The sequence below is a fragment of the Gobio gobio genome, assembly GCF_949357685.1.
Source record: "Gobio gobio genome assembly, chromosome: 23".
Lineage (NCBI taxonomy): Eukaryota > Metazoa > Chordata > Actinopteri > Cypriniformes > Gobionidae > Gobio > Gobio gobio.
Window position 1 is genome coordinate 6678519 of NC_137119.1, and position 16545 is coordinate 6695063.

At 35.9% G+C, this 16545-nt stretch overlaps 1 protein-coding gene across 7 annotated transcripts in view; it reads left to right on the forward strand.

Moving 5' to 3' along the window:
- wdr37 (WD repeat domain 37) overlaps positions 1-16545 on the forward strand; it is a 76589-nt gene that overhangs the window by 34515 nt on the left and 25529 nt on the right. For all 7 annotated transcript variants that reach the window (XM_079805974.1, XM_079805973.1, XM_079805972.1 and 4 more), the window contains 5 exons: positions 1701-1772; positions 1934-1978; positions 8902-8978; positions 10555-10789; positions 10879-11020. In XM_079805974.1, coding sequence (XP_079662100.1) covers positions 1701-1772; positions 1934-1978; positions 8902-8978; positions 10555-10789; positions 10879-11020 — 571 coding nt within the window. The remainder of the gene's footprint in view (positions 1-1700; positions 1773-1933; positions 1979-8901; positions 8979-10554; positions 10790-10878; positions 11021-16545) is intronic.

Consider the following 16545-nt stretch of genomic DNA (forward strand, 5'->3'; position numbering starts at 1 on the left):
AAGCATAAGCTTTTGTCCGGGAGGGCAGAGAGAGAACTAGCGATGGACGACAGTGAAGCTGCGTTATAACATCAATCCAGAACTGTCTCTCTCTCCTATGGGCTGACAATAACCACAATTATTTAAAAATAAAGAGATCTCTTGACAAAACAACTGGTGTCTGGTCCCGTGAATTAAACTACGGGGGAAATCAAATCAAATCAAATCAAATCAAATCACTTTATGAGGCAAATTCAGGCAAATTCCAAGTCTACAGGGACCAACACAAGTCTTTAGGTTCGGTATCTTTATGTTCGTTGTCAAAATGCCTCTGTGAACTCTAAGCAGACCTGGGGCCTATACCATGAAGCCGGTTTAGCTGGCTAGCCAGATTTGTTTAAGCTTAGTTTGTGCCAATCCTGGGTTTTAGGTACCATTAAAGTGGTTTGGCTTTTAGCCGTGTTCATCTCCATAGTAACTTACTCTCCACGGCTAACCTGCTCCAGGGCAGGTTATGTTCTGGATAAAACATCTCAAACTGAAATTGGACCAATCAGCTGTGTGCAAAGTGACACACCTCTGATGCAATAAAGTCACTCCCTCTGTTTCTACTCCAAATTAAAGGTCACTATAGCAAATGGTTTTTAAAGACTAACGCATCTGGCTTTTAACAATGCTTATTTATAATAATAATACTTTTGAATGATTTTGATATAATTTATGTAATTATACTCTTATATATTTTAGTTAATCAATCATTAATAGGCACTTAGTTAAAATTAATATTAATAGCCTATATAAAGGTCATACAAATAAGCTTTAAAATCAATAAATAAAGCTATAAAAATGACTACATGTGATCTTAAATGTTCAATTCTCTCTATATATCAACTAAACTAACTTCATAGCTTCTACTTGCATTGACGTATAATATATTTCTTTAAGTTATCCTCTTTCATAGACAGCTCTTTTTTTCCTGTCTATTTGTTTAAATTCTTAATATTTTTCAATCATGTAATATTCTGCAGAAGAGAGAAATGAATCTCAGTTTCACTGATCCACAGCATGTGATTGGCTGTTCACTGCTGATGCCACAGCTAAACTCCTAAACTCAGGATCAAAGCCTGAGTTGACAGAGAAAGCTGATGATCAGCATCATGGGACCAACAAAGCCTGAATAGATTGGTTTGGTTTTGTCAACTCAAAACTAATCCTGTAACCCTGAGTTTGTCAAACTACCATCATGGTACAGGCCCCAGGACAAAAGGTTTTGGTCCGGGCCAAACAAACCAAGAAAAACTGAACTACAAGTGGGAACACACCCTAAATGTAAACTACCATTCAAACTAGATGGACTAAGTGGCAAATTAATTTCAAATCAAAATTTTGGTTCTTGTTACTTATTCTGACTTTTGTTTTATTTTTATATAATGTTGATTGCTGATAAAATCATAAGTTTTAAATTGAATTTAGACATGCCTCAAATTTTGTTAACAGCATATGCAAAATAAAATGGCTGATACACTTCAGTTTAAATGTTTCTTTTAAAGAAGTCTCTTATATTCACCAAGCCTCCATTATTTGATCAAAAATACAGTAATATTATGAAATATTACAGTTTAAAATAACTTTTCTTATTCAGTAGATTTTACAGTGCTGTTACTCCAGTCTTCGGTGTCACATGATCCTTCAGAAACCATTCTGTCTTCATTTGTCTTTAGATCACTGTTCCATGCTGTGGAGTATTGAGACGGGGAAGTGCCTGTTAAAATATGCCGGCCACGCTGGGTCAGGTATGATCTCTTTTCACAGTACGCTTGTGTCATGATTTGTGTCTGTAACACTAGGGAAAGTGTTGATTTTGTGAACTTCAGATTTTGCATGCTGTGGGTTTGGTTAATGTTAAATATGTTTTATTGGCTCTAATGAATGTTTGTTTTTTTTATTCTTGCAGTCAACTCCATTAAGTTTCACCCCACAGAGCAGATGGCACTTACAGGTATACATCAACACATTCAGTGGTTTGTTTTTGAACAACGCCCGCTCTTTCATTTCCTTTTTCTTTATTTAACCAAGTTAAAAACTCATTGAGATAATAAACTGTTGCTCTGTTATAAGAGTGACCTAGCCAAGAAGGCTGCAACATATAACATAAAAAAAATACAATATCAACCACAATACAATTAGGAATCACAGCAACAATTTACCAGGGGATGAAACATAAAGTCTTTTAAAAGTGCTTTACATTTGGTAACACTAACACTTTTGTTAACATTAGTTTACAATGAACAGCATTTATTAATCTTAATGTTAATCTTAGCATTTACTAATACATGTTTAGCGTCATAAGTTAATGCACTGTGAGCTAACATGAACATTTTTATTAACTAACATTAGCAATGGTTATTAAATGCTGTAAGAATATATTGCTCATAATTAGTTCATGTTAGTTCATTCATTAACTAATGCTATGTTAACAAATGAGACTTTATTGTGAAATGTTACCTTGAGAGTTTGAACAACTTTAAAATATTTTATAGATTATTCCAAGTAGGGATGAGACAGTATGGAAATTTCATATCACGATTATAGTGACAAAAATGTATCACGATTATCAATATTATCACGTATTATTTATATGTTTTGTTCAAATGAGATGAAAGTGTTCAAAAAGAACAGATGCACACACTGAAAACATTTTTTTTTATTTGAAAATCAACCAACGACAAATAAATCAAGCACCTCTATGCACTTTTTTAAGCAAGATTCTATTCTGTGGCATGTCCTTCCTTAAAATGGCCGTCATCAATAGCAGCGCATTATAACAGCGCACATCCACGTATCACAACAGACTCGCTCTCGTTTCACTCGAATACAACTTGCGTCTTGGGTCTCTGCTTTTGATTGTATTGAAAATAAAATCAGAGGACTTTACTATCAATACTACTATAATATTGTTGTGATCATCTTGTCTGGACGATTGTTTTATACGCTGTACAAAATGGATTTAAAACATCTCAATTCAATATGTCCCTGTAATAACTGACGTGGTAAAAAAACAAAATCTGTGTAATAAGTGTATGATTAATATACATTATTGTCCCTTGAATGCCACTGTTTGAACTTGTTCGTTCAGCTTTGGCTCAAAGCCTAGCCGCAAAATGTATTCGCAGAAGCTTCACGTTTATTTCATAAAAATATTTCAACTCAAAACAACAATTTGTGTCCAATTATTTCACAGGCGTAGTTTTGGTATTGTGGTCAAAGTCCACTTGCCTTGCGTTCGCACAACAATAGTGTGTGATGGTCACGAAGACGACTCTGTAGATTTGAAGTATTTCACCGTATTGTTCTGCAAACAGGGTGACCATCCTCGTTTAAGTTTCCCTCAGGACTTTTGTAAAAGCCAAAATATGACCACACCTCAGATTTGGTCCTTTTAAAAGGTTTTAAAATCTCCCGAGCGCTGTCACTGCCTTCCGCCATTTCTTCTCATTCCAAAAACTACGTTGCGCCTGCGCTTGCGTCGGACTGATGGTGACTGGACAGGATTTACCGCAAGTTTTCAAAATCATGATAATTATATTTTAAACGATAATACTAACCGTCAGTACATTTTATTGTGGTTTTATCGTATAACCGGTAACCTTCCCATCCCTAATTCCGAGCAACAGAAGCATTATAGTTCAAATCTTTTTCCCAAGCTCTGTTTGGGACCAAGGAACATGGAGCTGTATAACGGGTCATTTGAGCGAATATTTTTGTTTACTTTATTATATTTCCCTAGTAGAAGATCATATCAACACATCACTTTCTTCTCTATTTAAAAATAGACATCATGAAACAAAATATTCAGCTGGAAATAATTTGATTTTGAAAAATGGTTGATAATATTATAGAACAGTATTATTATTTCTGCCTGCGTAGCATTGGTTCCGTCAAAAGGAAGAAAAAGTTGTTACAAGAGTAAGTTCAATATTTAAAAAATAAAGTAAAGATTATTAGAATATTGTGCAATCAATACCAGGGACATTTATTACAGAGGCTAAAAGGGTCAATTTCTGGAAATGCTGTTGATGCACGATGGCGCCATCCACTGGTTATAACCTTTTATTACACATTAAAGGGACAGTTCATCCAAAAAGGAAAATTCTGTCATTAATTACTCATGTCGTTCCAAACCTTTGAGACTTTTCTTCTTCTTTGGAACACAAATGAAGATCATTTTGATGAAATCTGACAGCTTTCTGTCTAGTTGTCGACCGATATTGTTTATTTTTTTGATGGCCAAGAGCAGAGTGGCCGAGTGCCGATATAAACCAACAGGGCACTCAGTAATCTAAATTTGTGGGCACTGGGAATCATATTTTTTCAAATAAAGACAAGGTAACACGAATTTGACATGCAGCTGAGTGAATATGACATAGCAACTGAATACAGCACATCATAGTTTGAAATCAAGGGTTTAAAGTTTGTCGATTGTGCGACTCCAGTGAAGCTGAACTCTCCTTTCTGCATTTGATTCACATGGACTGACCGTCACGCACAGAGTAACATGTTCACGCAGGCTACAAATGTGCACTTCAGAATATCTGACAGCTGGATTCCACTCAAGTCTGCAAGGTTCATGAAATTAAATGTTTATTAGATGTTCCAAGATTTGTTTAAATGATATAAGTATATTTATAAGTATATATAGTTGCTGAATGATGACAGTAAATTAAAAGGTATTAATTAATAATAACAGTTATTTGTCTTTCTGTTACTAATAATATAAAAGTGTAGTTGATATATGCAGTAAAAAAAGCTTTTTTGTAAAACGCTTCTTTTTTTTGAAGAAAAATTCATATTATGAATATTATTATAACTATGGTGTGACATGGCAACAATTAAGAATATAGGGGTATCCCACCAAAGGACTACAAAACTTAACACTTTTATAGTGGTTCCAAAAAAGTTAAATATTTGAACAATTCTGAGACAACTTACCTAGTGCACATGTCATGGGCTTCAGTAGCATGACCTTGAATGGGGTCCTTCAACTAATTCAACTTTTCAGTGGAATTGCCTGATTTAAAATCAGGATTTGGTGTCACACCGGAAGATATGGTTTTCAGTGACAAAATGTATCAATTCTTACGCTTTAAAAAAAAGATATGGATGAAATGATTGCCATTTACTAAAATAGAGGCACTTATTAATATTTGTATGCTTTTCTTTTTGACTTTATAAAAGTTTTAATTTATTAAACCATGCTTGAGACAATTTGAGGACAATTTTGAGGAGAATTTTACAAATCTTATAACAAAGCAGTTTTTATATCAACAGGTCCATGTAAGACAAAGAAATGTTTAACCATTTACTGCATTTTTAATGATGACAATACTAATTATATTCATTTTTGACAATGAAAATGCCATGTCACGTCAACAACCCAAAAGCATACACTATAGGCTACTACTTTGCCTATACCGATGCCGATATTAAAAAAAAAAAAAGCCAATATATCGGCCATGGCGATATATCGGTTGACCATTATTTCTGTCCCTCTGCTGACAGCTACATGACTTCCACTTTGATGATTCAAAAAGTTCACAAAGAGATTATAAAACGAATCCATATGAATTCAGGGGTTTAGTCCAAATGTTTTGAAGAGACTCAATCGCTTTATATGATGAACCGTTTGAATTTAGGCTTTTAATCATAGTTGTGTAGCTGTCAACGGAGGGACAGAAAGCTCTCACATTTCTTCAAAAGATCTTCATTTGTGTTCTGAACAAAAGTCTTACGGATTTGGAACGACATGAAGGGGGAGTAATTAATGACCGAATTTTCATTTTTGGGTGAACTAAATCTTTAAAGTGTGAGCATTTGCTGATGCAGCAGTCACATCTTTCACTATTGCCCCGTTTGCAGCGAAATTACCTGGAACAATTTGTCCCAGGTTTTTTTTTCCTTCCCCCCCCAGACCTGTTGCTGTCTGCGTTTCCATCGCGGTCTAAAGTACCGTGAAGATTAGTCCGGTGACGCAGGGCTGTGCATGACTTTCCAGTTTACCGCTGGATTTTGTCCTCCGCATATAAGCTTAATAAAGCCTGAACCTCGTCGGCGGTCCATCATCGTATTTTTTAAACGCCATTGTTGATTCTAATAGCAAACAACTCTTACTACACGCACCGCAACAGGCTTTATAAAATGGTGGTTGAAATAAAACTCAGCATGAACTCAACCAATCGGCATGTTCAAAGTCCCACCCCCGAATGTTCCTGAACTTTGAAAAAGTACTACCGGGGACTTTCTGAGGGGGAAATATTTACCCAGAACTTCATTTAGACACTGGTTCCTGAGTACCAACCCAAAGTTCCTAGTTCCTGGGGAAAGTTCCCGCAGCTTACAAATCTGTTAAATGGGGGCTCGTCTGGGATTTGAAGCTGGGACCGCTCACAGCCTAAAGCTGGGCATAAACTGTGCGATTTTCGTCCGATTTCGAGCGCGATAAGCCTCTCCCGATCAGCAATCGGATGGTCGGATGAATTTCTGGCATGTCAGAAATTCTGGTCGCATCTCGCGAGGTTATTAAACAGCTGAAGCAGAGCTACGAACTGTTGCTCTATTTCTCATCACTGCACCTGCGCGAAAGCAGAAGTTGAACCATTTCATCTTTAATGCAGCAAGAAAGAAAACGAAAAGAGAGATCTTTAAGTTCTGTAGGCAGTTATCAAATAGCAGAAATTTAGCAAACTGTTGCTTGCCTCCAGTTCTTGTTGTAAAATGGATAATCTAAGACGTTCAAACCACCGTGTTTAGCCTATCAGTGCCTCTTTTATTCATTTAACTTTGAACATTAATTTACTTGTTTTACTTGCACAAATTATTTTATTTACTATTATTTAATATTTACTTAATTTTATTATCATGGGAAAAATGTGAACCGTTGTCCATCATTTGACAAAATAAAAGAATAACAAAATGTCACGGCGCAGTATAGATTTTTTTTCTTTTCGTTTTAAATCATGAAGGCGAGTCAGTGGATATCACGCAAAAATGCGAAAGTGAAAGTAAAATCTGACGAGCTTTCGGCGCATATTCTCACAGAGACGAGATACATCTTCTTTAAAATAATATTTCTCTTGTGGCCCATATTGTGAAACAAATTAGAAGAGAAGTATAGGCCCATTTCCTGTTAAACAAGTTGTTTTTGAAATAAAGCTGCTCTTACTTTCTGATAATATTATTGCAGTGTTCTGACATATTAAAGACCGATAATCATTTTAATTATAGGCCTATAATTCCTTGTTTAATTGGGCAAAATGTATTTAAATAATGAGAAGTAAGCTAATCTATCTATTCTTTTATTATGCAGAGTATCGGTTATGCATTGATGCGTTATAAAATTAGCACGGTGCAAATTAAATGTAATATCAATTTAATAATAAAAGTAGGCCTACCCTAATAATAATGTTCATTTATAGGCCTATAAATTGTAAATGCTAAATTCTCTTGATATCGATAGCTGATGCATTTGATAGGCTATCTCTCTATTATAGGTTTTTTTTGCGCATATTTCACTCATACAGTGTGAGCAGACACGTCGCGCTCAACGATCGGACCGCACAGTGTGAGCACATAAACCGTGAGCTTTGGCTTTACATCGCATGCGATCTACTCGTACAGTGTGAGTAGGTAACCTTGATGAAATCGCACAGAAATCGTACAGTGTATGCCCAGCTTAAAGGGTTAGTTCACCCAAAAATTAAAATTCTATCATTAATTACTTACCCTCATGTCATTCGACACCCGTAAGACCTCCGTTCATCTTCGGAACACAAATGAAGATATTTTAGTTGAAATCTGATGGCTCTGAAAGGCCTCCATTGGCACAATGGCACTTTACACTCTCAAGACCCTTAAAAGATACTAAAGACGTCGTTACAAAGTCCATCTCACTACAGTGGTTCTAAAATAACTTTATAAATCTGCGATAATAGTTTTTGTGCGCAAAAAAACCCTAAATAACGACTTACATAGATATGACGATTTCAAAACAAGGCATCATGAAGCTTCGAAGCGTTATGAATCAGTGAGTCGATTCAGCGGTTTGAATCGCCAAATTTCAGCAGTTTGGCGGTTTGACACGCGATCCGAATCATCATTCGGCTCATTGATTCATAACGCTTCGAAGCTTCATGAGGCCGTGTTTTGAAATCGTCATCACTATGTAAGTCGTTATTTAGGTTTTTTTTGCGCACAAAAACTATTCTCGTCACTCCATAAAGTTATTGTAGAACCACTGTAGTGAGATGGACTTTGTAACGACGTCTTTAGTACCTTTTAAGGGTCTTGAGAGTGTAACGTGCATTGTGCCAATGGAGGCCTTTCAGAGGCATCAGATTTCAACTAAAATATCTTCATTTGTGTTCCGAAGATGAACGGAGGTCTTACGGGTGTCGAACGACATGAGGGTAAGTAATTAATGACATAATTTTCATTTTTGGGTGAACTAACCCTTTAAGCTCAAGAATCGAACCCTCAGTGTTTCCCAACCACGATCCTGGAGGCCCCCAACACTGCACATTTTCCATGTCTCCCTAATCAAACACACCTGATTCAAATGATCATCTTATTAGTGGAGACTCCAAGACCTGAAATGGGCGTGTCAGATAAAGGAGACATGCAAAATGTGCTGTGTTTGGGGACCTCCAGGAACGTGGTTGGGGAAACACTGATTCATTTATCCCACGACTAAAGGCTATGTTGCATTTAATATTTATTTTTCCATAAGACTTAAGATATTTTTTTCATCTCTATTTGTATCTCTCCCCCCACCTGTCAGATGCTTTTAAATGTGATTTGATAGATGACTGCCCTTTTTTTTTTATACAATGCTCCATCTGTGTTTGTTTTGTCTGCGTTTCCTGACAGCGTCCGGGGACCAGACGGCACACATCTGGCGTTACATGGTACAGCTGCCACTTCCCCAGCCCCCAGCAGACATCAGCGTGAGTGCTAAAACACGCACACCGTCATTTTTCTGCCTCCTTTTTATGTAATTATGCTCCTCTAGAGCAGGGGTTCTCATCCAAGTGCCTCAACATGAGTACTGACATCAATATTATTTATCTGCAGTTTTTGTGCACAGTTTATTACAATGTATTAGTTTATTATTTTATTACAGTTTTTCAAAAGCAAGTGTTTGAAAGGTTTAATATTTCAAGAAACGGCTTGAAACAGCTTTACTCATCCAATATTTGGTTGTAAAATTAGTTACAAATGTTGTTTCATGGTAACTGTTGTTTTTCCACAAGAATTACCGTTATTTTCTACAGTGACATCCCCAACTACTGGCCTAGTATGAATAATACAGCATTTTTTGTTGTTTTCACCTGATATGTGTATACGGGGATCGTTTTTATAACATCGTCTGAACTCAAAAAACGCGAAGGAAAAAACGTTTCTGTTTTTAGTACATCTCTGTCGTGTAAACGTACCATAAATTAGCTTTTACTAAATGAGTGTTTACTTTTTTATTTTAATATATCGGTTTTAGTAATTTAGTTTATATAGTTTATATTAATTTATTTCAGTTTGAGTTAAACTAAACTAAATTATATTTAACTATAATAGTCCTGACACCGAGAAAAGCAGCTCCTAGCATGAAGCGCTGAATGTTAGTTGTCACAATGAACGAGAATTTTTTTTACCATGATCGTTCAAAATGGCAAACCTCCAGCAAGACGCATGCAAGTTAATTTTTTTAAGTTGCAAAGTGTAGCTTTAAAATGTTCAGTAATTATTTTATTTTATTTATTTCCTTTATTTTATCTTATTTATTTTTTATTTATTTTATCTTATTTATTTTTTATTTTATTTATTTTATCTTATTTTTTATATTAAATGTTTTCTTATTTATTTATTTGTTATTTTTAATCTTATATTTAATTATGTTATTTTATTTATTTTATCTTATTTTATTTTTTATTTATTTTATCTAATTTTTTTTTAATCTTATTTATTTATTTATTTTTAGGGCTGTCAAAAGATTAATCGCGATTAATCGCATCCAAAATAAAAGTTTGTGTTTACATAATATATGTGTGTGTACTCTGTTAATTATTATTTATATATAAATACACACACAAGCATGTATATATTTAAGAAAAAAATATTATTTTTATATATAAAACATTTATATCTATATATATTATAGATTATATAAATGTATATACAGTATATACATGCAAATATTTCTTAAATATATACATGAATGTGTGTGTATTTATATATAAATAATAATTAACAGAGTACACACACAAATATTATGTAAACACAAACTTTTATTTTGGATGCGATTAATCGTGATTAATCTTTTGACAGCCCTATTTATTTTATTTTATTTTTTATATTTTATTTTATCTTATTTATTTCTTAATTTATTCTATTCTTAATCTTATTTATTTATTTTATTTTATCTTATTTTTTTTTATTTGTAAAAAAGTCTGAATTAACTTTAAATCCTTTATTATTTTTTGTACATATACTACAGCTGTGCGCTGACTTCTTTCCTCTCTGAATTAGGCCTCTCTGGACGATGACGTGGACTTCTCTGATAAAGACGAGGCCGATGGAGAGGCAGATGGGCCCAATGAATGCCCCACTATCCGTGTCGCAACGACGACCTTGAAGAGCCACCAGGGGGTGGTGATTGCAGCTGATTGGCTGGTGGGAGGAAAGCAGGTGGTCACTGCATCCTGGGATAGAGCCGCCAACCTCTATGATGTAGAAACCTCTGAGCTGGTGCACACCCTCACAGGTGAACATGTCACTGCTCTGGTGGCTGTGTTGGTTTCCTTTGCTAGGGTCATACACCTCTGTTTAACACGTATATGGGTGTGTTTGCAGGTCACGATCAAGAGTTGACCCACTGCTGTACTCACCCCACCCAACGTCTGGTGGTGACTTCATCCAGGGACACCACCTTCCGCCTGTGGGACTTCAGAGATCCCTCCATCCACTCTGTGAACGTCTTCCAAGGCCACACTGAGTAAGTCACATGATCTCTTTTCTTACATGCCTGACTTTCTACATAAAATAAGGTTCACATCAATTTGCCATCAATTTGCGCCAAATTGAAGTAAAAGTTGGTGCCAAATGAGAGTAAAAATGTTATCATTGTGACACAAAAGCTCTTCTAAAGACAGGATCAGTGACTGTTGGCCATCGGCTTACAACTTACTATCTGACGTTTTGCTAGGAAGCCAACAGACTTCATTGTCAACATTTATGCATTCTGTCACCAAAGAGAGAATATAAGAAACAAAATCAGAATGGGTCTCAACGGTTTTGTGCCTGCTTACTTTTCAACTAGAGACTGTAGCTAAAGTGGTTTTGACATGACTTGATAACTCATATTTAATATAGATTTGTCCATTTGTTATTGCGACAATTTTTTTAAATTCTTAATCAAATAATTCACAATACGAAAATACGTTTTCATGACGTAAGAAAGAAATAGTTATGGCTGATAAATATCAGTGTTATTTTTAACTAAAACTATTAAAAATAATTTGCATTAATTGAAATAAAGCTGATGTAAATTATGAATATTAGATGAAAACTTCAGCTTATTTTATTTCAGTAATTGTCATTTAAGTACGTACTAAAATGACTAAAACTGAAACTGAAATAAAAATAAATGAAGGGTAAATAGGAATATATATAAAAAACCAACACTAATAAAAATGACAATATTGTTAACTAAAACATTTTCATTAATTGAAATAAAAATGAAGTAATAGATGAAAAACTGAAATGAAAATTAGAAATGTTGCCTTTGGCAACTAACTGCAATAAAATAAATGTATGTACTAAAAGGGGAATTAAAATAAATTAAAGCTAAATAGAAATAATAATAAAAAAACGTAACTAAATGACTAAATTTAATTAAATTGCCAGCAGCCATATCAACCTGGGAGACCTCCTGGGAACACTAGGTAGCTGCTGGTAGAGGTGTTAGTGAGGCCAGCAGGGGGCGCTCACCCTGTGGTCTGTGTGGGTCCTAACACCCCAGTATAGTGATGGGGACACTATACTGTAACAAGCACCGTCCTTCGGATGAGACGTTAAACCGATCCAGGTCCTGACTCTCTGTGGTCATAAAAAACATCCCAGAATGTCCTTTGGAATAAGAGTAGGGGTGTAACTCAAATTTGCCCATTGGCCCCTGTCCATCATGGCCTCCAAATCATCCCCATATACGATTGGCTTCATCACTCTGTCTCCTCTCCACCAATCAGCTGGTGTGTGGTGGGCGTTCTGGCGCAATATGGCTGCCGTCGCATCATCCAGGTGGTGCTACACATTGGTAGTGGATGAGGAGATTCCCTCCTTCTATGTAAAGCGTGTTGAGTACCCAGAAAAGCGCTAAATAAATGTAACAAATTATTATTAAAATGTAAAGTTAATTCTAAATCTAACAACGATAAATATTTTTAGTTTATTTATTGCCAATTAATTCTGAAAAAAAAGTTGCAAAAGTAGTTACAATACAGGGATGTTGTGGGTGGTTGCTAGGGTGTTGCTATGTTGATGCTAAGGTATTCAGAGTCTCATTCCAAACTGTGGCTTCCTTTCTTCCCTGGAACACAAAAGAAATTAAGCCAAATTTGAGACATTAATATGTCATTTATGAAGGTTCATGGATTACATCTTAGGCAATAACTGAACTATTTTTTGAAATGCCATCTTAAAGGTTCATGAAACTAGGGTTGGGTACAGTTCACATTTTAACTGAAATTCGTTACCGGAGCCCAACGGTACCTTTTTTCTGTACTTTAGGGATGTTTACATCAATAACTGTAAAGAAACTGTAAGTCATTTATAGAAGTGTTATTGACATTATGCCAGAGCTGCCCTGGTCTCTGTCTGCCATTGTCTGTGATGTTTGTATACTGAAATATTTACTAGTAAATAGTAGGCTACTAGCTACTTAATTAATTAATAATAACAACCATATTATGATTTTTTCTTTTTAATTTCATTTCTATGAAAAGATTTCCCACAAATTCTGTGTTGTGTATTTTATAATCAAATGAAGACATTAATTAATGTATCTTTTAATTTAATTAAACTTTTTTTGTCAAACAAAGTGCTGCACAACTGAGCTTTATATGGTAATAGGGATGAAACGGTATGGAAATTTTACATCACGATTATAGTGACCCAAATTATCACGGTTATCAATATTATCACGGTTTTCTTCAAATGAGATGAAAGTGTTCAAAAAGAACTGATGCACACACTTAAAACATTTCAACAATTTTTATATTTGAAAATCAACAAACCACAAATAAATCAAGCAGCTCTATGCACTTTTTTAGATTAGATTAGATTCTATTCTTTGGGATGTCCTTCCTTATAATGGCCGTCGTCAATAGCAACGCATAACACATAAATAATAATAATTTGTCGTAAATATAATCTCTAATATTATCTCTGTAAATATATTCAAGCAAAATTCTCATCAGTGTTCAGCAATGATGCATTTTAATCGAGCATATTTTGTGTAAGAGCCCAAACAGAATCCTAGTGAAATAATGCATATCCATATTTTCATATGATTTGACAGTTTATTTTATTAAATATCAAAAGGTGTGCATCATACCTGTACACCTAGATGAACACTTTACAGTCAGTTTTATGACTGTCATTCCCTTCAAATGCTATTGAAGTCAGAAACGTGTATAACGTTACCAATGTTGTATGAAACTTTAAAGACGGTCTCTAAATTCGCCAGCGTTATGCCAGTCATATCAGAGGCGCTGTGGTTCTGCTGTGTTTGTTTGAAACCATGTTCGCTGCTGAAATAGAACAAAAACAGTCAACCTGTATGATGAGTGAATCTCCTGCGTACATCGCACGTTTATCTCCGCTTTGAGTGCAGATTTGAGCGAGTGAGAGTGGCGCGCGCTCTGAACAAAACTCCGCTAATCTGAACGCCTCTGATTATGAGACGACATCGCTTACATAAACTCAATAGAAACACGTGTGAGTGGTTATAATGCGCAACGCGATTATAACAGATGGCTTTTGAGAAGACTATAATAAGTTCAACAGCCAGAGTGGCTAGTGTGCAGCCGAAATAACGTTACATCCGCAAATGGCGGTTGTTAATGTCAAGCCCTGATTATCCCTTAAATGTCACCCTAGTCTTGACTGAATTTGTTTGTTCGCTTCACGTTATTATTTCCCAGACGTAGTTTTGGTATTGAGGTCAAAGTCCACTTGCCTTGCGTTCGTAGTTTTGAAGTGTTCCCCCTATTACAGCGACTTTCTCCTGGCATGTTCTGCAGACAGGGTGACCATCTTCGATTAAGTTTCCCTCAGGACTTTTGTAAAAGCCAAAATATGACAACGCCTCAGATTTGGTCCTTTTAGAAATCCAGGCACTGTCACTGCCTTCTGCCATTTCTTCTCATTCAAAAAACAGCGGTGCGGTTCGCTGCGCCAGACTGACGCTGACTGGACAAGATTTACCGCAAGTTTTCACAATCGTGATAATCACACGCGGTTTTAATGATAAATACATTTTATACGATATTACTAACCGTCGCTAAATTTTATCGTGGTTTATCGTGAAACAGGTAATCGTTTCATCCCTATATGGTAACAATTAAAACATGGAAGAAATTTTTTAATTTATTACTTAAAAAATTAAGTTTTGATAGTGTAATATTATTACATTAGTGTTAGTATTATTTAATACATTGAGATGTATATAAATTCTACTGTACAACAGTGATGTATTTGTCAAGTTAAGGCAAACTTTTATTTTGACGGGTTGCCGTGAAGACCTTTGAGTTTCTGACATGACAGATTGTAGTTTTTCTCAAATGAAATGGTAAAATGCTCATAAAGTGACTCTCAGTGGCTCTGGCGATGACGTCCGTGCGTTCATGAGATGGCAGAGATGGAAACATGCGAATGTCACGTGCAAACCTGAGTGAGTGTGTGAGGTAAACCGCGCGTCTATGGCATTAATTCGCACAGAGACACGCACAAGTCGTATTTAAATAGTCTTTTTGCAGTTTAACATTCACAGACACTAGTCTATATCACCAGATGCGTTCTCAGGTACCGACATTTGGTACCGATTGATTTAAAGGTGCACTATGTGACTTTTCCGTCCACTAGAGGTCGTCTGTTAAAAAAAAGGCGTAGTTTGATGACGCCACATTTGAGCGCAGAATCTTGGGATATGAGGTCTTCACCTCACAGCCGGAGGAGAAGAATCGGGATAGGACTCGGGCATAAATTATGTTCATGTATTAACGTTAATGTAGTCTGAAGCAAAGCAGGAGCAAGTGTTGTGGAGCTGAGCCAGGCCGCTAGAGCGATTGTTAATAAGATGAACGCAACACACGCCTCGCAAGCAGCGGGACTTTTATTATGACTCAGTCGCTGGCGCCATTTCCGCTTTTCCGGTCATGAGTATGAGGTAAAACAGCTCCGTTTATCATATTAGACACATCTGAGTGTGTTGATGATGTTATGACGTTACTCTGTGCGTTCTCTCAGCGGCTGCTATGACACTTGTTCACACTGCAGTGAGAGTACAGCGTTTCTGAAAAGAAAAAAAACCCGAGGGGAACCGATATGACGCCATCGACAGGCGACTCCCTCACACGTCCCGGTTCCTTGGTTCAAATAGCATTTTTCTCACGATTTACAAATAGTTGGAAACATTTTGATATTGTAAGTACTCAACTGAACAATATATATAACACTGGCCTAGTGGTTTTTGGATATTTTACTGCAAAAATGTTACATAGTGCAGCTTTAATGTGTATCGGTACTCGGTAGTACCGACGTAATTGGGTCGGTGCCCTTAAAAGTACCGAGTTCGGTACCCAACCCTAAATGAACCCCCGTTTCAGCAGCCGTCAGTTCTCACCACAGTTTTGAAAAATGCTATAAAAGTGGGCGTGGTTAAGCTGCAGAGTGGAGTGGGGATGAGGGGAGACTGACTGACAACACAGCAACAGATTCTGATTCAGAGTTTTATTTCACTCTCAGTGAAAGCATCAAAGCTTCCCAAAAAAATTGCACGCTGCAAATTATCATTACGTAACACAATATACACATGGTTTTGTAAGCTCACCATAAATAAAACGAATACATAAAGTGCATATCCTGCGCCAGCTATCATTTAGAACACAAATAAATGCATGTTCTCTGCATAGAAAATAGACAAAGTCCATCTCACTACAGTGGTTCTACAATAACTTTATTAATCGGCGAGAATAGTTTTTGTGCGCAAAAAAACCCTAAATAACGACTTACATAGTGATGACGATTTCAAAACACGGCATCATAACGCTTCGAAGCTTCATGATGCCGTGTTTTGAAATCGTCATCACTATAGAAGTCGTTATTTAGGGTTTTTTTGCGCACAAAAACTTCTCGCCGATTATTTTAAGTTATTTTAGAACCACTGTAGTGAGATGGACTTTGTAACGACGTCTTTAGTACCTTTTAAGGGTCTTGAGAGTGAACCGTGCATTGTGTCAA